Source organism: Callospermophilus lateralis, chromosome 1, assembly GCF_048772815.1.
Source record: "Callospermophilus lateralis isolate mCalLat2 chromosome 1, mCalLat2.hap1, whole genome shotgun sequence".
NCBI classification, from domain to species: domain Eukaryota; kingdom Metazoa; phylum Chordata; class Mammalia; order Rodentia; family Sciuridae; genus Callospermophilus; species Callospermophilus lateralis.
In genome coordinates this window covers 43,169,226-43,194,642 of record NC_135305.1, presented here as the reverse complement: position 1 = coordinate 43,194,642, position 25,417 = coordinate 43,169,226, and the positions used below count along the sequence as shown (strand labels likewise).

The window sequence follows — 25,417 nt, the reverse complement described above, 5'->3', positions numbered from 1 at the left end:
CTACATCTTTTATTCCTACCCCACCTTCAGAAGGCTGAGACTTGATTTTTGGTGCCTACTATAATTTTTTAAATTTTAATAATAATTTTTAAATTTATTATGTTCCATGCTCACAAGAATATGTGAAGAAGTACCAAGAGACCTCTGAAGGCTTCACTCAAGTTCAGCTTCCCCCAGGAGTGACATCTTATATAATTATAGTATAACATCAAAAAAAAAAAAAAAAAAGAAAGAAAGAAAAGAAACTATGACACTGGTATAGTACTTGAAGTAAACTACAGGTATTGATCATTTTTCACCATTTTTATATGTGTTCAATGGTGCATCTACATGCAATTCAATTTCATCCCATATTTAGATTCCTAGAACCACCACCACCGAGGTACAGAACAGTTGCATCACAAAGATACTTCCCTGTGCTTCCCCTTTATATCTGACCCACCTTGAACTTCCTCCTGCATCCCCTGATGACTCTAATCTGTTCTCTATATTTCTTTTTTTTTAATTGGTTTTTGAGGTGCTGGATTGAACCCGTAACCTCGTGCATGCCAGCTAGGCAAATGCTCTAGCGCTGAAACATCCCCAACCCTGTCCTCTACAGTTTTGTCTGCCTACCATGATTTCATGGCTTTTACCACTACCAAAATGAGTAAATGGTACAAAGAAGAAGGTAGCTTTCAGAAGTGATGAAAATGTTAGTTTTCAGCAGAGAATAACAAATCACCTGCTTTCCAATACTGCCTGTTATTTGCTCAGAAATTTTATTTTGAAGAAGACTCAATGATTTTTATAAGTAGTTAGCTTTGTATAAAAAAGCTCTTAACTCTGCAGTGCATTTTTGCCTTTTGCAAATGGCATTAAGCTGTCATTATTACCCACAAGTCTTAAGAATTATAATTCAGGCTAAGTGTATGCTCAGTGGTAGAGCACATGCTTAGAATACACAAGGCCCTGGTTCAATCCCCACAAAACCACACATTCACACACAAAGCTCAAGGAGGAAACAAAAGGAAAGGATATAAATAAGTATCACATAATTCCATTATTCATTGCAGAAACAAGGAATGCTAAATAAATGTTTCTCACTTAATCAAAGCTGACCTGCTAGCATTAGCTCAATTTCCCTTTCACTTCTTTGCCTGCTTGTGTTCATACAAGTCCTTTCATGAAGGGGAAAGAAATTTCCCCAAGTGTGTTAGGAATGCAAAATCAAATTGTCATGAAAATCTTTCATTAAAAGCTACAATCCTGAACTTCACATAAATTAAATCAGAGAGTATGCATCTGCCAAGGTTTGGATATGAGGTGTCCCCCCAAATTCCTTGTGGTAATGCAAAAATGTTGGGAGGTGGAGTGATTTGATTGTGACAGCAGTAGCCTAATCAGTCCATCTTGGACTGACTTGTCCTCTTTCCTGTGGCTCTTCCCGCCTTCTCCCTCTCTGCTTCCTGGTTACCATAAATGGAGAAGCGTTCCTCTACTAAGTCCTTCTGCCATGAAGTTCTGCCTCACCTTGAGTTCAGAGAAATTAACTTGACCAATCATGGACTAAACTCTTGAACCATGAGCCAACAGAAACTTTTCCTTCTCTAAATTGTTCCTGTCAGGTATTTTTGTTACAGAGAAAAAAAAACTAACAATACTCTTTTATATATGGCTTCTTTTACTCAGCATGATATTTTGAGATTCAGCCACGTATTCACATGTATCAGTACAGCATTCTTTTTTCTTGCTAAGTATTACTTCATTGTGGGGATATACTCATGTTTACCTATTCTCTTGGTAATGAATATTTGTATTATCTTCCAGGTTTAAGTTAGATGAATAAGGCTGCTGTGACCATTCTTGTGTAAGTTAAACAACAACAACAACATTTCACTTCTCTTGGATATGTAAATGGAATTACTTGATCAAAAGGGAGATATTTGTTAAACTTCACTGGAAACTGCTCAACAGTGTTCTAAATTAGTTGCATGAAGTTTGGAAAACTAATATTTGATGATAGAGATCAGGAAAGTTGTTACTTCTGGGCTGTAGAGCAGTTATTGGCTGGAAGAGGGTATGAGGCAACCTTCTGAGATAGTGGAAAGTTCCATGTTTCATTCTGGGTGGTGGTCAGATGGGTGTATACATAAGTACAAAGTCATTTCTCTCTATACTTAAGACTTGTGCATTTTACAATATGTAATTTCTACCTCAATAATTTAAAAATAAACCCTACAACTCTGTATTCACCTGAAGCTGTCTTACCAGTTGAATCTCTGGAACAGTTTTCTGTTTATCATTCTGCCCCACTCCATTCTCTCTATGAATACTTATCCAGAATCACCAATTTGGGACCTTCTATTATAAAACATAATCCAATTGTGTCTCAAGTCAGCCTTTCAAACATTAAGTGATTAAAATATCTCCTCTGTACCACTTTTTTTTCCCTAGGATACCTCCAGCTCCTCAATTAACATATTTTTAAGAATTTCTCAACCTATTGTTGTTATTGGACAATGGGCGATTTTAAAAAATGAGAATTAGAAATGTAAATAATCTTTTAAGTCTCCTAAACCTGAATGGCACAGAGCTCAGAGGAAATGCGCAGTCTGAGGAGCCGTGGTGACTCCTCCTCCCTGAACACCACTAGGATAACCCGGGTTTTGAGCAGCTGGGACCCCTCATTTGTTCCTATGATTCTATGGCCATCAAAACCCTTCAGATTCAATCCAAGTTGATATCAGCCAAAATTTATTCTTTCCTCTTTCACGTAAACCATGGAAGTTTTCTGAAAATTTGAAAGCCTATAGGCAGGATTTCATATTTGACTCCATTAAATTTTAAATCTTAAAATTATTCCTTGATCATTAAATTCTGAGGATTTCAGCACATCATTATAGCATATCTGTCATCTTTTTGATTGAGGCTACCACCAGCAGCTCTGTACCATCCGTACATTTCACAAGCACGCTTCCTCCCATACGATCAGTACCATCAACAAAATTGTTGCTTGTGGGCTGGGGTTGTGACTCAGTGGTAGAATGCTCGCCTAGCACACGTGAGGCACTGGGTTTGATCCTCGGCACCACATAAAAATAAAAAGTAAAGGCTTCTATGTCCACCTACAACTAAAAACAAATATTTTTAAAAATGCTGCTAGCATTCCTCAAGGGTTCACTAAGGGGAAGTCACTGGTGTTTATCTCTTACACACATTATCCTATTCAATCTTCAGAGTAACCTGTGAGATAGGGTTCCATAATAGGGGATAAGGAAGCATAGTATGGTTAAGAAATATGCAAATATCACACAGCTAGCATATGTGTGTGTGTGTGTGTGTGTGTGTGTGTGTGTGTATAACTTGTCCACAGCACTTTAACTGTGCTGTACTGTCTCCAAGTTCTGATTAAACAATAACAACAACGGTAATACCAAGAAAGAACCTGGGAAAAGGATTCTAAGTGATCACCATCAATTTGCAACTATCTGCAATAATACATGTACAAATATTTATTAATTAGGTATTATGACCATATTGCTCCATGTTACCTCAAAGAATAGCATCAAAAATATTATCAAATAGTTTGTTTAAATAAAGATATAAACTCTTCTATGACATTCCTCCAATTCAGATTTTTAAAATAGCTATTTAAACTAACAAGATATACTTTTAAGTACTACTGTGTAGACTCTAAATATTTTCACATCCCTTATCTCATCTGTGTTTATTTGCTAGAGCTTCTTTTGTATATTCATGTTGAATCTTTAATCACTTCCTTTTCTCTTAAGAATCCATAAACTATAGAAACATATTTTCTAGAACTTTGCTGGGATTTACTTATTTGCTGAAAATCTAAGAAATGAACCAAAGTATTGAAGGAAATGGAAAATAGAATGAATAGGTATTAATACAACATTTTATGCTCCAAATAGTACTACCATAAGATGGAAGCAAAGAATTAGACATTAGCCCAGGACAGCCATGGCCATTCCCTTCAATGTCTTTTTCTTTTTCAGATGAAGAAATACAAGCCTAGAGGAGCTAAGGGATATTCTTAAGAGCTACCAGCTAATGACCAGCAGGGGGGTTCCTGGAGATCATGTGTTTCCCCCCCCGCCCCCCCGTGTTGCCCCTGTCTAGGACTGCTAGTAGTGACACTGGCTTTTACTTTCCCTGACATCTTTCTCATGCTTTCTTCTAGTTTTACTTGGCACGTGGGGGAACAGCTCTCAAGCTGTTCAAGTCTCAAGACTTACTTCCTCTGGACTTTCCTAAACACCTGCGTATAGGTTTTTGCCTCACTCGTATATACTGACCTAGCTACTTGTCATTCTGCTGTTTTCACATACTTCAATCATTTGTACTTCCTTTGCATCTTTTCCACTGGGAGTGACCATAATTTCATCATTTAGAGTCTCCCATCTCTCCTGAACCATTTCCCAGTTAGAAAACAAACCTTTATATAGCCTATGCCAAATCATGTCAGCACATAGTAGGTTATATTTATTGAATCTCTATCTATAGGTTCATATTTATGTTTCCTTTGAATTAATTAAAAAGAACATGGTTTTGACTTTTTGCTGTTATTGGGTTTTGTTTAGGTTTAGATTCAAGGAACGTATCTATGATTATTTTCCTTTTGTTTATGATTTCTATTAATCTCCACTAATAGTTCTTCTTTTTGTAGAAATTATATCCAGGGTGTTATTCATAGGCTTTGTCCACTTTATCAGGACCTGAAGTGTCAGCAAGGCCAAAGTTGATTAGATGCTTTGTTTTAGCAAATGAAACTTGTAGATCAACCTTGAAAGGCATTGATCATGGACTTCACTGTTCAATTTCAACCTTTAATGTAAAGGATAGGTAAGTACCCCACCTGTTCCCCACCTTTCACATTTTTCCTCCTCATGACATTGTTACGACCCAGCAGAAGTATGTAGGTGTTGATGGATTACGTGGGCACTGGAAGCCTCTTTCTCATGTCTTAGTTGCTCCCCTGAAAGATTATCTGAGGTTTGTGCTGTGTCTACATCAGCCTCAATTTGCCGGAGTGAAGAGATCACCAGAGAGCAAATGAAAATAAGTGGTTATAGTTTAAAACAGAAAGTTTTCCTCACCCAGGAGACAAAAAAAGTATCAGCATTGGAATTCCTGTTTTTTGTTTAAAGAAGAAAAACCAAATTCTACGAACAATTTTATACTAGTGTTGGAAAACCTTGCAAATCCTTCCCTCGATAAAACAGCGCTTCAAAACAGTGTCTGAAATCATCTCTGGGCCCTCTTCAATGTGCTCCAGTCTTTCAGGTCTGAGAGCTTTTACATTGTGTTGGACTCTCAACAACTTTGAGCCACACAAGGACAAATGTGAAGCCACAGTGCCACTCTCAATGTGCAGTCAGATTAAAGCCTTCCTCTGCTGAAATTGCTGCCAGGTCTCTCAAAGGCCTTTAGAATTAAACTGGAGCTAGACTCAAAGTCCTTTGAGGTCTGGCCCCTAGTTAACTCACCTAAGGCATCTTCGTCCTACACTATACCCATTCTCCATCTCTCTGCTCTGTGGGATTCAAGGAGTACCCCACATAAGTTACATCAATTGTTGTTATGGTGTAGACATGAAGTGTCTCCCAAAAGTTCATATGTAAGACAATGCAAGACTGTTCAGAGGTGAAATGATTGGTTACGAGAGTTTTAACTGCCGGCACGGATTAACTGGATGGTAACTGTAGGCAGGTAGGGTCTGGATGGAGGAAGTAGGCCACTGGGGTGGTACCTTTGTGGTGTATATTTTGTCTCTGATGAGCATAGGTCCTCCTTCTCTCTCTGCTTCCTGGCTGTAATGAACTGGCAGCTTTCTGCTATTACACCCTTCTGCCATAATGTTCTGCCATACCTTGGGCCCAAAGCTACAGTCAGCCAACCATGGACTGAACCTCTGAAACTCTGAACCAAAATAAACTTTTCCTCTTTTAAGTTGTTCTTCTTAGGTATTTGAGTCACAGTGACAAAAAAAAAAAAAAAAAAAAAAAAAATTGACTAAAAAAAAATTGTGCCTCTGAAATTCTAATGTGCTCTTTTGGCCTATGCATCTTCACTGTCTGGTTCAGTTCAGATAGCACCTCCTTTGAGAAGGTTTCTCTCATTTCTCCTTGCTGGGTGAGGCATCCCTGTATTCTTGGCTTAAAGTCTATCAAATTCCTTATACCTACAGCAATTGTTCGTTCCCTTATTTGCTACTCCTACTTTCGCGGTATACTTTAGGAGTAAAGCTGTGTTTCTTTATCACTTTCAACCCACAACACAAAACAATATTTAAACTATAATTAGTAGTCAGTGTTTGCTGAATGAAATCCTGAATAATGTACTAAAATCTCAAATCCCTTGATAGCGGCATCCTTCTATTTGGAAACAATTTAGCTCCTGGAAACCAAATTGGTCAGTGTTGTTGGGGGTTTTAAGAGGGAGTCAGAAATGCATTATTTCTCAACATGTGTTAACCACATTTGTCTTTGTGGAGTCCCAGCACAATGCACTGTGTTGGTACACTAATCTAGATGTCGGTTTGAAACAGCAGTGGAATACTTCCTTCCTGCAGTAGGAAGAAAAAAAATGTAAAAGCTGAAACAAGGTTGAAGAAAAGTAGAAGAATCTTTGGCTAGAACAAGGAAGGCCAGCCACACCTCTCCTTGCTCCTTAAGGACCCTTTATTGGAAGGATTCTGCTGCAAGTAAAGGTCATCATAGGGAGAATTCCTCTGTAGTTTTCAAAAGTCATAAATGGCTCATAATAGCAAAAATCCAGTGCAATATCTTGGGGAAAAAAACTTGTGGGGTAAAAGTTTAGATACGATAAAACAATTTTTAGTGATTTTTTTTCAGCTAATTTTCTTCAGTTCATCTACCAAAAATAGCAACCAAAATGTAGCTTAAAATGAATTATTACTGTTCCTATGCATGAGATAAGTCAATTGAGGGTCAATTTTTCATATCTGTTTCTAAAATTTTTTTCAGTGGTAGTGTCCAACAGATAAATAAATCTCAAACTTCTTCAAAATGAAGACACTATGCAATAGTGGCATGGACATCTACTGATTCAGCCATTGACCACAGATGCTCCAAATGACTACCCTATTACGCATAGGGCTTACTCTCAAAGACTTCATTCTTTGAACTGGTTATAGCAAGTTCCTAACAGATACACTGCTTCATCTTCATCAAACACATCACTTGTGTTTGTGTGTGTGTGTGTGTGTGTGTGTGTGTGTGTGTGTGTGTCTAACATCTTTCTCCATTAGCATGAAAACGTGGTGACACATACTAGGTCATATCTGTATCTGAATCCAGAAGCACCTTATAGTATCTTTAACATAAGGATTAGATAGATCTTTGATGGAATAATATGAAAAAAAATCCTAGTTACTCTATGTAACCTTTTAGGATTGTAAAATACCAAGTGCTGGTAGAATACCCCAATTTGAAAAATCCAAAATCCAAAATGCTCCATTATCCAAAATATTTTAAGCACCAAAGAACTTTTGAATAATGGAGCATTTTGATGTCAGATGATCAACTATATAAACATTCCAAAATAAAAAGCCAGAAAAACAAAAAACAAAACCAGCCTGCAAAATCTGAAATAGTTGTGGTTCTAAGCATTTTGCATAAGGGATACTCAACATGTATCCCTTTTCTTGGTCAAGCAACAAATTGACCAGACATACTTGAAGTTCATGTTAGTCCAACACATGTGTCCTTCACAGATGCTTCTGGAACCATGAAAGAGACAAACAAAAATGGGGGCGGGGAATGAAGACAAAAGCGGCCCACCTCTTCTTTGTAACCTGTTTGTGGATTGTGATGTGTTGTTACTATTCCATTTTTTAATGTGGTTGTGCTACATAAATTTCTCTCTTTACTCCTATTTATGATATTATGCAAAGAAGACAATAGAACTACAGAATCCTTTTGCCCCATGATCAAAAAATCAATTCAAGGCCCTCTTTCAACCAGAGGGGAAAATTCACTGAAAAAAATAAAAAGGATTGACACACAAGAACCCAGAAAAAAAAAATTGCCACCTGGGATTTTGATGATTCAATTCGGAAATTCTACATGACCTTAGTAATTTTGGTCAGGAGGAAGGGCAGGCTACACACGTTCAACTACACCCAGAAAATTTCATTGTATGCTGCAAAGCCAAACACCAGATGTTATTGCAACTTTTGGACTGGATTGCCCATGGAGGTCTGTCAGAGGGCCCGATTCTGTGGCTGGTGCCTTGAAGCCAAACACGGCAGTTTCTGTGGTGCTAATGGCTGGCTGGGGAGGAATGCTACTTTGGTAAATTAGGATAACTGGGCAATAAGGATTACTAAAGCCAACATAAATATACAAGGTTTATGCATGTGTCAACTATGTGAATTACAGATGTATGCATTCATGGAATGTCTTCTCCATCATGAGAGAAATTTCCCATGCACACAGTCCTCATTGAAATGACATTTGTCATCAGAACTCTTATAGTACTTCACCTGACAGCCTATCATTTGCTTTAAAGTGACCTTTAAGGCTAGTCCTCTTGGCAGATCTACCTCTTGGTGTCCCAATCAGAGAGTATTTAGTCCAAAGCTTTGAAGAGCTATCATTTCTCAGCAACTCATGATTATTTTCTTCTTAGAAGTAGCAATGTGGTTCATTTGCTCATCTTTTACATAAGGATTATCTTCAAGCACATTCTTGATCTTTTAAATAACAGCAAGCCCAGAGAAGGGAGCTGGTCTAGGTTTAAAGCAGCTAAAAGGGATTGGCAGCACTCCAAACCATTTTTTTTGCAAATGTAGCCTAATTTTATAGTGAATGTTTCCAAAGTTGTTTGTGCCTGTGGCATCAAAATTCACATCTTACACTTGACCAAAAGACACTGTTTTGGAGGTGTGGGCAGCCTGACATGTAGAGTGCTGATGAATAGAGATATCATTCCCTGGTCTTCCTGACATCTCAAATCCCTCTATCCTTGCTTACTCCTCAAACATAAATGGAAAACAGACTAACAAAAAGACAGGGTATTCAGTGACCATTTCAGTGATGATAGTTAAATAACTTTTGCTGATTATAAGGCCTCAGGCCATGAAAAAGGTTTATGAAATTTTTACTTATAACTACATGCTTACTCTGCAAAACAATATCAGCAAAAGGCTTATTCTCTGAATAGTCTGAAAATAGATTCCCTAATGGCTTTCTTTGCAACTTCTGTTTTCAATCTACTTCGATGAAAATATTTCCTCCAGTGTTAGAAACATACCCCATTCTAAAAAGTATACCCTTTGCATATGAACAGATGGCAGATAATAATAATTTAGGATGAACTTGATGGCATCAATAAAAATGGTATTGATATAGCTGTTGCATTTATATATATTCATGATAATAAAAAAGACCAGCTGTTCCTTACAAGGAAGTTTTTGCCCCAAAATTTAGGACAATCACTAAATAATTTAATGGCATAAATATCCAAAAGAGCTTGGATCTCTATTTCCATCGGTGCAAATTGTTCAAAGGCTGAAGTTGTTCTGAATGCAAAGAAATTATCTGTCTTTTGACCAGGAATAAAAATCCCTGGCATTTCTGTTTTCAGGTTTCCAAAAATTTAAGAATTAATGGAGATAAATTTAAATATTTGAGTTCTTATGAAATATCAGTATGTATCTTATTAGACACTTGAAATGATTTTAAAAATAGGGCATGACACTGCCTTGTGGGGGAGAACAAAATTGGGCTCTTATTCTCACATTTCAACTGACATTTTGTGTATGGTTTTATATTTTTAATTATTTATTTATTTTAATTAGGTTTATATGACAGCAGAATGCATTTTGATTCATGTACACAATGGTAGCACAACTGTACATTTCCATGGTTGTACACAATGTGGTGTCTCACCATATGTGCACTCATACTTGTACCTAGGGTAATGATGTCCATCTCATTCCACCATCTTTCCTGCTCCCATTTCCCCTCTCCATGCCTCCCTCCCTTTTGCCCCATCAAAGTTCCTCCATTTTTCTCATGTCTCCCCTCAGTATGGATCAGCATCCACTAATCAGAACATTCAGTCTTTGGTTTTGGGGGATTGGCTTAGCATGATATTTTTCACGTACATCCATTTATCTGCAAATGGCATAATTTTATTATCTTTTAATGCTGAGTAATATTCCATTGTGTATATATACACCATAGTTTCTTTATCCATTCATCTAGTGAAGGGCATCTAGGTTGCTTCCACAGTTTAGCTATTGTGAATTGAGCTGCTGTAAACATTGATGTGACTGAATTACTATAGTAAGATGGTTCCATTCCAAGTTTTCTAAGGAATCTCCATACTGCTGTCCAATATGTTGCACCAATTTGAAGTCCTACCAGCAATGTATGAGTGTGCCTTTTCCCCCACATCCTCACCAACATTTATTGTTGTCTGTATTTTTGATAACTGCCATTCTGACTGGTGTGAGATGAAATCTTAGAGTGGTTTTGATTTGCATTTCTCTAATTACTAGAGATGTTGAACATTTTTTCATATATTTGTTGATTGAATGCATATCTTCTTCTGTGACATGTCTGTTCAGTTTCTTAGCCCATTTATTGATTGGGTTGTTTGTATTTTTGGTGTTAAGTTTTTTTAATTCTTTATATATCCTGGAGATTAGTGCTCTGACATGCATGTGACAAAAATTTGCTCCCAAGATGTAGGCTTTCTCTTCACTTCATTGATTGTTTCTTTTGTGGAGAAGAAGCTTTTTAGTTTGGTCCGTCACATTTATTAATTCTTTATTGTATTTCTTGTGCTTTAGGAAGTCTTGTTAAGGAAGTCAGATCCTAGGCTGATGTGATGAAGATTTGGGCCTACATTTTCCTCTACTAGGCATAAGGTCTCTGGTCTAATTCCAAATTCTTAAACCATTTACTTCTCTCAATATGTTTTATATTTTTCTGCTTAACCTATCTTTATTCAAGTTGTTGCTCCTGCCATGAATGCCTTCCAAGTTGTACTGGTATTTGTATTTGCAAATCTGCTTCAAGACTCAGAACTACTGCTATGTCATTAATGAAAACATCCCAGATCCTGACCTCACCTTCTTTCTCATCTTTCTGTGCCCCATCAGGGTCAGAAATAATCTCACTTCTGCAATTCTAAGATAATCGTTTAAAAAATATCCCTGATGTTATTTATCATATCCTATATTTGTTCAGAACAATTATGCATAATTAGTTCCCTGATAAGGTTAAAATCATCTTGAGACCAAGAACCATATTTTAATTGATTTATTCCACATATCATCATATATTTCTTAGTTTGAGGATTTGCACATATACAAAATAATATATGAATGAGTACATAACTAATAAAAGGGAATAGAAAGTATCCCTTTACTTTAATTGTAATAATACTGTAGGCTGAAATGGACAGTCTTTTAATATCACGGGTTTAATTATAACTGTTTTTGTAGTCTTAAATTATCCACTATAACTGCTTTTTAAGTTGCCTTGAGAAGATGTTATATCAAAGTAAGTGCTGGGGATTGAACCCAGAGCCTTGTGCATGCTAGACAAGCACTCTGCCAACTGAGCTATGTCCCCAGCCCAGCTGGTTTTCTATTTGAATGAGATTGATCAAGAGTCATGAGGTTCAGGAGTAGCAATCTGGGTTCTTTAGAGTAGCTAACAGTTTCTGAATTCTTAATTTGTATATTCCATGAAGTTCTAAATACTTACCAGGAATTAAACTACTTTAATCCTCCCAACAAATTATAAACTGTGGGATCTTGGGCAATTTGCTTAGCCTTTCCAAACCCTGATTTCTTTTCCAGAGAACAAAAGAGAGGCTTAGAAGATTGATTTGTTTGAGTTCACTCAGTGAGGACCGGAAGGGCCAAGCAAGGGCCCAGTCCACTTCCTCACCACTGGCCATGGCTGCTTTTTAGAATTAGCCAGACAGGCAGAGCTGGATGCTCCCAAAGGTACCCTGTAGCCCTCACATTCACTTGCACCATGTGATTCTTCTAAAACTTAAATGCACAAATGATCATGAATAAGAAATGCATGAATCCTTTTCCAAGCTACCACTCTAATCTTTGAGACTGACCCTTCAAACTAGGTGGCCTATAAATGATTTTTGAAAAGCTCATAACAACTGCTACAATGGCTTCAAATGAAGGTTCTGATGAACTCATGATCTTGAAAACATTGCTATCTCTATAATAAAGGTATGACTGAAAAAAGGGTGATAAATCACAAAATAAATGATCACTACACATCAATTTCCCTTTGTGAGAAAAGAAATCAAATACAAATTGATTGAAGATCATTTCAGAAAAAAAATAAGCAAAAAAATGGCATACATTCATTTCTTAAAGAACGATTAGAAAGAAATCTTACAAGACAATTTGGCATTACCAAAACTCTGCACCACAGCCCTAGACCACGTAATTCATGACTTTAAGGATGAGAGGGGCAGAGCATGTGGCTTCGGCAAGGCTTATGTTTATAGAAAACACATGGGATTTACAGCTGCTGGATCTGGACATGAATCCCAGCCCTGCAGTTGTCTAGGAATGTGTGGTCTTGCAAGTTACTTCAACTTATAAACCTCAGTTTCTGCATCTGCTAAAAATGGAATTACTGCCTCATGGCAAGTTATTTGATGGTACAGATAATGCCTATGATATGCTTGGACATGAAAGTTTCTCAATAAATTGTAGCTAATAATAACAAGTACAATGGTATTGATAATTTAAAAAAATATATACTGTCAGCAGCAGAGAGAGTAGGTGCTGGTTAGGCGCCTCAGCCTAGAGTGGACCCCTTGGTTTGTATCCTTGGCTCTCCTTTCCTCGTGGCATTCATATTGTATTTAACAATGATCTCAGTTGATCTCGTTTCTCTCATACCATCTACATGCCTTTACTTTAACATCTTAGGCTCTTCCTGAGAGCAAGGTACTTCTCAGCCACACCACAGCTAAAAAGTGGAGCTAACAAATACACTTATGGTGAGGACAAATGGGTTCATCTGTGAAAGCTTAAAATCATATATGACACAGACACATTATAAATGTGTCAATTAAATGCTAGGAAGTGTTGTTGCTGATGTTGCTTTAATCATTTGGTGAAGGTCATTATAGAACCAGGACCAACCACCTGGATAAAAACTGCCCCATATAATGTTGGTTAATAAATTGGAAATAGAAGAGTATGAAAATTCTTGGCAGTGAACAAGTAGTGTTTCAGACTAATGGCCAGAATAATAAAACACAAGACATTATCTCAAGGGCAAAACCAAAATTAGGTTGTAGATTATAAGGAGGTTCAATCAATTAACCGGGAAATCCTAGTAGAGACCCAGGGTTTCCAAAGTGCTTCACTATAAGAGGAGTTTGAGAATATGAAGGATTTTGAGACTCAAAGCCAAATTTTTTTTTAATGATAAAGAATAATGAGGCAAGGAGAGTACATATTGCTTCCCTCACCCGCCCCCCAAAAAATATTTCCTTTTTTCCCTGTGTCTTGCCATTTTTCTAAACCCTTTTTTTGCCAAGGTTAGAAAAATAGCATTGATCCCACTGTGTCACTTCCCCCACATACCACTTAAGACATTCAGCTATCTAAACAAATGCAATGAACAACTGCCATTCTTATAAACCTTCCAAGAAACAGCTATGCAACTAGAGAATCCTGGTTTGCAAAGATAACATATAATCCTGTTGCTTTGGGTGTGGCTTTGTGCAGAGGGATGTAGGGGCTGGAATTCAAACCACTGCCTCCAATATCTCATAGATAAGAATGATGACACTTGAGCCAGGGTGAAGAACAGGGTGTCCCTACAAGCTGTCTGGCCTTCAAACCTTCTGAAGCACCCACTACTTTGCACAGGGCCCCATAAGAGGCCAGCAGCCCAGTCAAGGTCCTTTGGGTTTCCAGAAAAAGTAACAGGGAGGAACTTGAAAGAACCCATTCAGGGTATGGGATGAGGAACAAGAGGCATGTTTTTCAACAGTTGTGAGTGGTTGCAGTGCACCCCTCAAGAACAGTAACTTCAGCAGCCACTTCATTATATTTCTACTGTAAATGATACAGGCCTGAGCCAAGTCAGCACCAAAACTCCCTACAGAATTTAGTGGAGGTTAGGTCATCTGCACTCTATTGACAACTGATGAACTGAAAACCTCTAACAAGGCATCTCAGCAACAGTATGTGGCCTGCCACTAATGAGGCTCTTTTTCCATGAATAATGAACAAGAACATCATCTCTGTTGCCAGGTACACAACATAAACAAAGCTCAACACAGGCCCTTGATATGGTGAGTTTGTCCATTTGCAACAAAGGAATTTTTCAAAGTGTGAGCCAAGTTTTAGTGGAGGGTGGGACAGGCTGTTGTAACAAATAGTACGAACATATGTTATCAGAATCTAATAAATCAGCTTTTGGTTATTGTGGAACAGAGGCTGTGCGATGGGACACAGGGAGACAATGAAGAGCTCCAAATGAGTTCATTTCTTTATTTTGCAATCAGTTTTATAATACAGGCTGACGATTTCTGTAATGAACTGAGATCTTCATGAAAGGACTCTTATGAGACGTGTGATCCCCAAGGCACTATTGGTTAAACCTTTATTTCTTACGCCTTGATGTATCAGGCTGAGTACTGGTCAGCAATGGGATAGGAACACTGGAACCTTGTTGTGGCATCTGGAAAAATGCACTGCCACCTGAACCCATGGACATGGGACTAGGTTTCTTTGGTATTAAAAGAATCTTGGGCTTGGTTGTGGCTTAGTGGTAGAGCACTGACCTAGCATGTGTGAGGTACTGGGTTCAATCCGCAGCACCACATAAAAATAAATACATAAAATAAAGATTCATTGACAACTAAAAAAGAATTTAAAAAAAAAAAGAAGAAGAAGAAGAAGCAACAGCAGCAGCTCAATGTGTGGGCACTGTGGCTACAGGAAAGCCCCTTAGCTTAGGCTCTCAAGCTTAGACCACTGTTCAGCAGAACAGTAAAATTCCAGCACGTAAACAGAGAATAAAAGTGAGCTGACATGAAGGCCAAACAGTCTTTATTTTGTTTACTTTAAAGTGTTCCACAGATACTTTTCTTTTTCTAAAATCAGTTCCATACTAGGTAGCACATATCTTCTTACACAGGGTGTTCATGTCCACATAGCAAAAAGATGCCATACCTGGCAAAGGGCATTTAGTTCCCACCAATTTAAGCAAGAATTCGAGCAAAACAAAAACAAAAAGTCTCAAAAGGCCTCAATTCACTCAACTGTAAGGAAAACAGCTTCAACCCATTTCAGAGATTCCTTATGAAGAATTTTGTGAAATTTTATGAAAAATAAGACCTAAATGAAACAGTTTGCCCTACATTCTTGACAAATTCCTGAGACTTTGTGATCTGAAAATTTCTTTAAATGAATTAAACATGCTTACTAAAGAAAGAATATCTTATAAAACAAAAAAATGATTATGCAATATAAGTAACACTCCATAATATTCATTTTACATGCAAACACATTTATTTCAGGGAGAAAGTCAACAAAATAAGATAGAATAATATGAAGTTCTGCAGAGCTTCTAGTAGCTAGGTCATGACAGGTAATTATGCAGATATTTTTTTTGTGTGTGTATGGTATTAAGAATTAAACCCAAGACTGCTTTACCCCTGAGATACACTCCTGGTCCTTTTTACTTTTTTTGTTTTAAGACAGGGTCTCGCACAGTTACTGAGGCTGGCAGCAAACTCCATCCTCCTGCCTCAGCCTCCCAAGTCACTGTGATTATAGACATGAGCCATTGTGCCTGACTTATGCAGATAACTTCTGTACAAAGAATCAAATGGTGAGTTCACAAATAATGGTAATATGAACAGAAGAGTTTAAAATCTCTAGGACGTACCAGTTAATCTTCTGGTTTTTTAAGAACAGCAACCAGAATGGTGAAGAGACTTTAAAGCCCATTCTAAAAAAAGAAATGGGGATATTCTGCTAGTGAGGAAAAGATCTAGGGTAAAACAGACAGGATTTTATCTTCAAATATTTACTGAGCTGTCACAAGCACAAGGACTACTAGCTGTTCTATACTGCTCCAGAGGCTCCACATGACCAACAGGTAGTGCTCACAGGGAACCAATGTGGTGTCCCAGCAAGACCTCTAACAGTCAGTGCTGTCCTAGACTTTTAGCACTCTGCTGCCAGCACAGTGACTCCTGACCATGAAGGAATAAAACAGAGTGAATATAATGACCTGCTGGAGAGAGAGCACCAGGGGAGACCATGGGGAGGGGCGGAGAGGATCGGGCACAGGCCACATGATGTTTCTGCCCCTACTAAGCATGAATTCCTAAAGATTCTATAAAACACCATCATGACACTGGAGGTAAAATTCTTTGAGAAGAGAATTACCCAGCTGCTATGCTACTTGAAATGATCCTTTCAGTTTAGTCACTGGGACATGTCAAGAAGAGAGTGAGTTCTCAAGAACATACAAACAGCCAAGGACTCACCGTCATATTTTGCTAAGACTGCCTGAACATCAGCATATGCTTGAAGTTCCAGAAGGGCTTCTAAAAGATTTTCATGGATGTTGAACATGCTCAGAAGAGGGAACTCCTTCATTAACTAGAAAAGAAGACACCAAGGAATATACAACATGATGTTTTGATATACACAGTGAAATGATTACTACAGTCAAAACATTTTAAGAAATAAATATTTCTCTTTTTAAAAAAACATTTTTAAACTTTGTTTTATTAGTTTACTTTTTCATATGGTGCTGAGGATCAAACCCAGTGCCTCACACGTACTAGGCAAGTGCTCTACCACTGAGCCACAACCCCAGCCCAAATTTTTAAAAATTTTTTGTACCAAGGCTTGAACCCAGGGTCTCATGCATGCTTGGCAAGGGCCCTACCACTGAACTTACATCCCCAGTCCTTTTCTTTTATTTTGAAACAGAGATCCACAAAGTTGCTGAGGCTGACCTGGAACTTTTGAGCCTCCTGACTCAGTTGCTAGGATTACAGACATGTACCACAGAATCAGGTTTCTTATTTTTTAAAGCTATTACCGAAGCATGATATTTTTCTAGTATAAAAGTATAACTCATAATAATGGATTATAAGTTTTCACATTATTATGTTTTAAAACCCAAATATTTTTTTCTATTTTTTTCCCTGAAATTTTAGAAAAATGGAACTTCTGGTTATAGTTTAATGTGCTTGTGTATTTCTAGAGATCAAACTCAGGGCACTACCATGGAGCTATACCCCTAGCCCAGAAAAATGGCAGGTTTGACTTTGTGAGACTCTACTTACAGTAAAGAAAATCCAAAAAAGAAAGATTTTCATAAAAAACTGAAGAAGATGGTCAATAATGACAAAATGTTATAGAGAAACCAAATAAGGGAAAAGCTAAAAAATAACTCACAGGCTTTTCCAGATCATTGGTAAGCTTGTTAAAAGCAGTTTGGACAAAAGCCAGAGAACAGAAGAATAAGAAATCAGGCACTATTCTTTTGAGCATCCTCGGGGGCAAAGGTAAGGAGAAGAAAGTAGAAAAGTAGCTAGAAGGTGACACAGTTGAGAGAAAATTTATCAGTAGGGACAGGGGTGGTGGTCAAGAGGGAAGTTCACAAGTTCCTGCCTGGTGGCCTCAATAAAATAGGAGTCAAGATTGTCTTCTGAAACAGGGAGTACATGGTGGGAGGAAGTTTAAAGATAGGAGTGAATTAGTGGCTAATCTAATTCACAAAGGAAAAGAATAATTAGGTGAAAATATAAGGATGGCGAAGGCCATCTCCAGGACCCAACGAAGTGCAGACCATGAATTTACAGAGGCTACCACTGCCATGGTTGTTGAGTCCCAGTTAGCAGTGGTCAGCAGTCCAGTGACAGCAAGACATTTAATGATGACATTGAGTGTGGGCAGACCAGATTAGGTTCCATGAAAAGTTAAGGAGCAAGAGAGTTGGCTGTAATGGTGGAACAATGGTTAAAGGAATGGCCCAAACCTTCTAGGTTATATGGAGAAGAAGTGAGGTCCAAATGGAGTTAAAATAAATAAAATTAAACTTCATGGGAAAGCAAAGACAAAGAAGAAAGGACCAAGAATTTCACAGTAAAATCTTATCTTAGAGAAAGGTATCTCAGTGTAAAAGTCGATCAGATCCTTCATAAAGCACTCGTATATTTATGCTCCTCCAAATGGATCAACTGATTTCTACTATAAAGACTTCTAAACAATTGATAATTCTTTTTGATGTCAACATCTTTAAAGCAATTATGCTGAGAGAAAAACAGGGTAATCCACTGCCACGGAGGAACTAAGTGGATGCACTGCAGGGACTTCTTCCTTTATTAGGAACATTTACCATATTGTTTTGTTTTTGAAAGCCAAGAATCATTTACCATATCTTTAAAAATAAATAATTTTCTGGAACCCCAAAGAGCATCATATTACCAGAGAAAAACACCTATCAAAATGATCATGTGTTCATGACTGACAGTCTGAACCCCACTGAGGGACCTGCAGTATTTTCATTGTTAGTAATGGAAGTGAATAAGATGACACCATGCATTGTTGCTGTTCTGCAACCAATAAAAGTATTTCTTGTTCTGGTTTACTTTGATTTTGGCTGACATCACCCTTCAATTTTTTTTTCTCACTAATTAAAGTTTGTTAGAATAAAAGCTCTCTGCCACTCAGCAATTGGCAACACAATAAAGGCATTCTCTAAACTGCAACATTTAAACATTTATTGGTCTTGACCAATTCCTCAGGTAACATCAAACTTCAAGGAAACAAATCACATTCTGTAATTTTAAAACTGTATTTCCAAATATTAGTTGCTATAGATTAAAAATTGAGTTTTATTCAAACCCAGTCAGACCCTGTGCACCAACATGGCAGTCTCAGATAGTTTGAACAGAACTTTTGTGAGGAGCTTGAGCAGCTGCTCTTTCACTAGAAGCTTGGACAGAGTATACTGTGCCCCCAAAAAATGATCACCAATGAGAGGCTTTTAAACATGAGGAAGAGCACATGTTGGGGAGCAATCTAAGTCATATGACAATTTGGAGACTTAGCTTTCTTTATTTAACATAAACAAGATGGAAGAGTGAACCTTCTGCTACCTCTATCACTCTCCTTAGCCCTTCTTAATAATCTTAGAAAACAAGCCTATGGATGCTCTCCTAGCCTGTTACCTCCCCGCTGCACCACTCAATGTAGCAGATGTCCGCACAACTCTTCTCCATCTACTGGTCCTGTCCCACAATATAGCTGACCCAAATCCCTCTTGTGGATACCCTCCAGTCCTCTTCTTGCTTGACCTCTGCACCATTTGACAGTTTGATGAGTTTTTCCTTGAAACTCTTGTCTCTCCTGGCTTCCTTGACACCATTTTCTCCTGGGTTTTTTCCGTACAGTACTTGAAGCTCCCCATCACCTGCTACTTAGGAATAAATCAGTTTTCAGGTTATGTTCCACTTCCTCTTCTCATAAACAGCTGATGTCTAGAATTACTTTTGTATCCAGAGTCTCAGTCTTTATGGGATGTCTCCCACATGCCAACATCCTGCTCCAACCTCTCTACTAAGCTGTCGGATCAATTTATAAATGATCTTCCTGACAGGTCAACCCCTGTGTCCTTAAAGGCAACATACCTAACACTGAATTGATAACTTCCCCTTCTCTAGATTAACCCTTTAAACTTGTTCTTCCTCGTTGGTATTCTCTATTTTGGAGAACAGTGCCGTTAATGTGCCTGTCACCCTCTTCTACAACACTACAACCACTGTAGAAGTCCCCCAAACACCTTAATTAATATATAAAAAGTACTGACATCTTTCATCAAGTTCATAGAAAGCTATATATGAAAAAAAATTAAAAAGCCTTAAGAATCAGTACTGTCTTTTCTCTGATTTGCTGATAATAACTTAGCTTCTGGCCTTATACTTTGTCTAAATTGCTTAAGTAGCCACCTTAGTTGGCCTGCCTCAGATTCACCTCTATTGATTAGCTCCTTGCTAATGCAGCAATATTCAAAGGTGAAGTGATTGGACTGTGAAATCTGTAGCTTCTTAGTCCATCCTAGTTTAAATGAATAGACTGTAGGCAGGTGAGGCATGGCTGGAGTAGGTGAATCAGTGGGGGTGTGCTCTGGATGGATGCACCTACTCTTCATCAGCCTATCTTCCTGGATGACATGAGATAAGCAGTTTTCCTCTGCCTCACCCCTGGGCCATGATGTTCTGCCTCATCTTGGGCCCAGAGCAATGGAGACTCTAGACTGAGACCTCTGAAACTGTGAGCCCCAAACACAGTTTTCCTTCTCTAAGTTGTTCTTGTTAGGGCATTTTGGTCATGGCAACACACAACCTCTTTCCTATCTACCCTTCACAATGCTATCGTAAATAAAGGCTTCTAAATATACACACTGGATCCATCATGCCCTGGAGGGCCACAGCTATCCCACTAGACTACAGATGTGGCTAGATCCATCCCAAGGAAATAATCAGATGTGAATAAAACTTTACAAATACCTTGTTTATCACATTACTTCTACTAGAAAAAAAATGCAAGCATCTTAAATTTTAACCAATTATTAGACACTAAATTATGGTCAGAGTCATCCTCTGGACTATTACATGTAATCAGTAGAATTTCTCAAAGAACTTTTAATAGCATGCCCAGAAATTCTGGCAAACAATGTAACATTAGAAAAAACAGGATACAAACTATGTTTTGCAATTAGATCATGCTTTTCTTATGTCTTTATGCATAAAACATACTTTGTTAGAAATATACTAAAAAGTTTTAACAGTGACTATTTATGGTTGGTGAGATTAAAGGTGTTTTTTCTTCCACATTTTCTGTATGTTCTAATATTTTTAGAAGCCCTTTGCATACATTAGATACATTGAGCGGGGTAGAGTGAATATTTTTAAGAATACTGGCTTCATGTCAAATTCAGGATACAATCCAAAATCTTTTGCATGGCAAACAGTCCTCCATGACCAGTCCCTGTCGGCCCCAGCACCCTTATTTCAGTCACTTCATGCACACTCTGCTCCAACAATGGAAAAGTTTTCAGTTTCTTAAATGTGTCACCTTTACTCATGTTTCTATCTCCCAGCCACCCAGCCCTAGAGCACTCTCCCTTCTTCCTCCTTAGTCAATCTGACCAACTCAACTTTATGACTCCTTAACCTGCCCCCAACTATTGACTTTTTACCCTCCATCTGCAAGCGAAGTGCGCCTGACTAAACTACCAGAGTCCTAGTCACAATAGTCTCCTGATCCACCTTCTCCATGAGTGGTCTGGTCAGGGACTGACCCATCATGGTGCTCTATACATACTTCATGAATGGAATGTTTTCTTACATTCTATTCCTTTGGGGACATATTCTATGAGTGCTGCCACAGAACTACCTCAGTTCTTAGGTTACATATTCCTGAACATGTTGTTCTCCTATTTACATCTTCCATTATCCACATCTTGGAAAAAGGTATAACTAGAAACTGTAAGTTTTGACTCTACATACAGAAGAAATTTCTTTCACAAAAGTGTAAGAAAATATTTACATATTACATATTTACAGCTGCCTACATATGTAGTTGATGGTCTAGAGAAGTCCCTACCGCTGAAACTCTTTATGCAGAGAGTCCAGTCACAGGTCAAGGATATAGACCTTTCAAATCCTGTAATTCCTGAGTTAAAAAAAAAAAAAAAATCCCAGCTCCTAAGCACTACTTTAAGTCCCTTTCTCAGCTCAATGCCAGATCCCTCTTGCCTCTCTAGTCTTCAACTCTACCCTTGTCAGACCAGACTATTACACACCATTCCTAGAATTCTTTCTACAGTTACTGGCCACTATGTTTTTGCTCAAGCTGATTTCACCACCTGGAATACCTTTTTCTCTCATTTACAAGGCAGCCTGTCAAAATCACCCCACCCTCCAAAGTACAGATCAAATGCCACCTCCTAAAGTCACAGCAGCATAGAAAGTGAGAGCCAGAAGAGCCCATGGAGATGATCCAAACACCCTCCTCACTTTACAGACAAGCTCTTCCCACCCCCGCCCCACCAAGACACAAGGAAGGCTGCAAATTCAAGTGATTCAGCCAAGGTTAATGCCGGGACAATGATTCAGCCCCAGTCATCAGCACTGCGTCCAACTTTCAACACATCAGACCCCTCCTCTCTGGACTGCCAAATGCAGGAGAACTAAACCACTTTGCTTATGCTTCTGATACAGTACTTAAATATCTGCTTTGTACTGTGTTTACGTGGATTTAACAAGTAGCTGTGTCAGGGAAAAAAACCCTGTATTCGGAGTTATTTCTGAGTTGAAATCCAACCTCTGCCACTTACTACCTGTGTGATTTTGTACAACTTACTCTCGTTTCCTAACCTCCTGGATCTCAGCTCATGTGGCCATCTTCTCAGGTTCTGCCTACCACCAACCCCACTCACACTGCCATTTTCTATGGCTTCTATTATCTTCTGAGATCATTTTATTTGTTTATGTGGCTGAATATTAGATAACCCAAAAGGCAAAACAGAGAAGAAGTAAATAGAGAAATAACAGGCAGTAGTATTATTGGAGGGATCAACAAACATTTCTAAAAGGGTCAGGGAATAAGTATTTTGTGGTTTTTTTAAGCCATATGGTATCTGCCACAACTACTCAACACCAACATCATTGCTTGAAAGCAGCCACGGACAATATGTAAATGAATGAGCAAGGTTCTTCTCATAAAACTTTATTTACAGAAACAGGCAACGGGTCAGATTTAGCCCATACGTCTTGGTATGCCAACCCCTTATTCATAGGAATCAGATTCAAAAAACCAAAGAGTTTTCATGAGAGTTTCATAGGGATAATGTACTTTTAAAACATACCATCTCTTACACATAGCTGGTTCAGTAGACTGTAGTACTATGGAAGAAAGCCCACACTAAACCCAACCCAATCCCTTGCCCACCATTTATGCGTCTCTAAGGAGTGACACCCTGAGATAAGCATTGAGTAGGAGGGACTAAATTTCTGTAAATGGGGGACTGAATAGATGAGATGGAGTCTACTCACATGAGCAGCAAAAAAAAAAAAAAAAAATGAGCTAGAATTAAACTTCTCTGAATGTGGACAAAACCGAGCAGTTCTGAGTGATGAAATACACTGCAAATATGACACCATTTAATCCAATTTTAAAACGCACGTAAGACAAAACCACATGTAGTTTACGGGTACATATTATTAAAATATATGAAAACACGCTGAATATAAACACATTAGCATCATAGAGGAGGGAAAGGATGTGATGGTAGTTATAGGGAGGCTGTCACTTACCTATATTATTTCTGTTAATTGAAAGGAAGAGGAATGAAAATGCGCTAAATAAATAAATAAATATTATCAGCTTATTACGCGTAGTGTTATTTGTTTTTAATTCTAGATAGTACAACTGTTATTTTTATGTTATTCTTTATATGCTTTTGTATTTTAAAAGTTTCTTCCTCAAAAATAGTAAGTTCATTAGATGTACTTTTCTTGTGTGATTCCTCAGGTCATGAAGAGATCAATTTTTATGAGGTGTAGAGTTGTTGGGTTTTCTGTCTTTTGAGGCAAAATTGTATATTCCCATTTGGGGTTTGACCGTATTGCTCCTGAAATTGCTAGTATCTAAAACAAGATGTCTCTGACTAAAGAACATTTAGAGAATTTTCCCAAAAAATATTTTGGGGAAAATAATTTGTTTCAACAGATTTTGACACACTGTATATGAATTCTATAATGATATCAAATTATTGTTAATATTACATGAATCACAGCTTAGTAAGAGTTCTACTTTTTTATTCTCTGAGTTGCAGGGAGTAGGTTCATTACATATTTGGTATGAGGAACTATGAAAATAACTATTTTATCCTGAAGGATACTTCAGAGTTAAACTAACTGTAAGTAAGTTTCTCCCTGTCTAATCCTCAGCATTAAGATTGGGGTTAGGCATAGACAGACTAATAAAAATTTTTTTGTCATAGAATTCCATCTTGTTTCTTACCCTAGAACCACATCAATGACCCCCATGCTCATTGTTTTCAAAATAAAAAGAAATGTATTTTTTATGGTTTGGATATGAGGTATCCCACAAATCTGTGTTAATGCAGGAGGTGAAATTATTAGATTATAAGAGTTGTAAACTAATTGGTCCATTCTAATTTGACTGGACTAACTGGTGGTAACTGTAGGCAGGTGGGGCATGGCTGAAAGACATGGGTCACTGGGGGTGTGCCCTGAAAGGGTTCACTATCCTTGTGGCCCCTTCCTCTATCTCTCTGCTTCCTGGCCTCCATGAATAGAGCAGCTTCCCTCTGCCGGGCCTTTCTGCTATGATGTTCTGCATCACCTTGGACCTAGAGGAACAGAGTCAGTAAACCTTGGAGTAAATCTCTGAAGCTGAGAGCCAAAATAAACTTGCTCTCATTTAAGTTTTTTGGTCAGGTATTTTGGTCACAGTAATGCAGAAAGAGAAGTGGGGGAGAGAGAGAGTGTGTTTATCATGGGAGAGAAGACACATTTTGGAAGTCAAGAGCATGGCTACCTTTGCAATCAGATCTAGTTTTACATTCCAGGATGGTGAAGTTTATGAATCTTGGAGGATGACACCTACTTCTACGTGGCTTCCATCCAGACACAGTATGGGGCCATTATCTTTATATGATGTTGACAAAGGTATAGTGCATTTTTGAAATATTATTTGTTTTGCCATGGTGTGACTAATTTCCTTTTTGTTTTTAGTTGCATAATACCATGCAGTATATCTCTACATGTTTATTTTAAAATAATGTATAAAAATGACTTGGTGACATAATTAGCCTTTCTATTAAGAAAAGACGGCAGTTTCCATATCAAGCTTGAATGAAAGCATATAATAAATACAGCGGCCTGTTTTCTATAAGCTAAGTCATTCTAAATAAATCTTTAAACTCACTCACTATCTAGCATAATTCTGTTTATTTATTGCTTGCTATCTTCTCCACACTGGTAATTGCTTTCTCCTGGCAGCAAGAAATTTATATGCCCTGTTTTGCCCAAGTATTACAGTTTACGTAGAAGGAAAACACTAACTCTCCTATAATTCCTCTAATACCTATGGGGAAGAACATGGGATGGGCCAAGGATAGAATTTCAGTTTCAATTTTACATCATCTGGCTATTGTCAGTTCAAGTTTATTTCAATGGAAGAATTTGAGGCACTTCTGAGGTTAACATTTATGAGCTCAAATTGAGGGGGGGGGAAGAGAGTTAATTCACTGGATTTGAAATACTCTATGGACATAATTTAGAACTACAGTCTGTATGTTTTTTCTCAGCTGAC

The 25,417-nt window shown here is 37.9% G+C and overlaps 1 protein-coding gene across 4 annotated transcripts in view; it reads right to left on the bottom strand.

Moving 5' to 3' along the window:
- St7 (suppression of tumorigenicity 7) overlaps nucleotides 1-25,417 on the bottom strand; it is a 262,405-nt gene that overhangs the window by 43,099 nt on the left and 193,889 nt on the right. For all 4 annotated transcript variants that reach the window (XM_076861670.2, XM_076861677.2, XM_076861683.2 and 1 more), the window contains one exon: nucleotides 16,543-16,657. In XM_076861670.2, coding sequence (XP_076717785.1) covers nucleotides 16,543-16,657 — 115 coding nt within the window. The remainder of the gene's footprint in view (nucleotides 1-16,542; nucleotides 16,658-25,417) is intronic.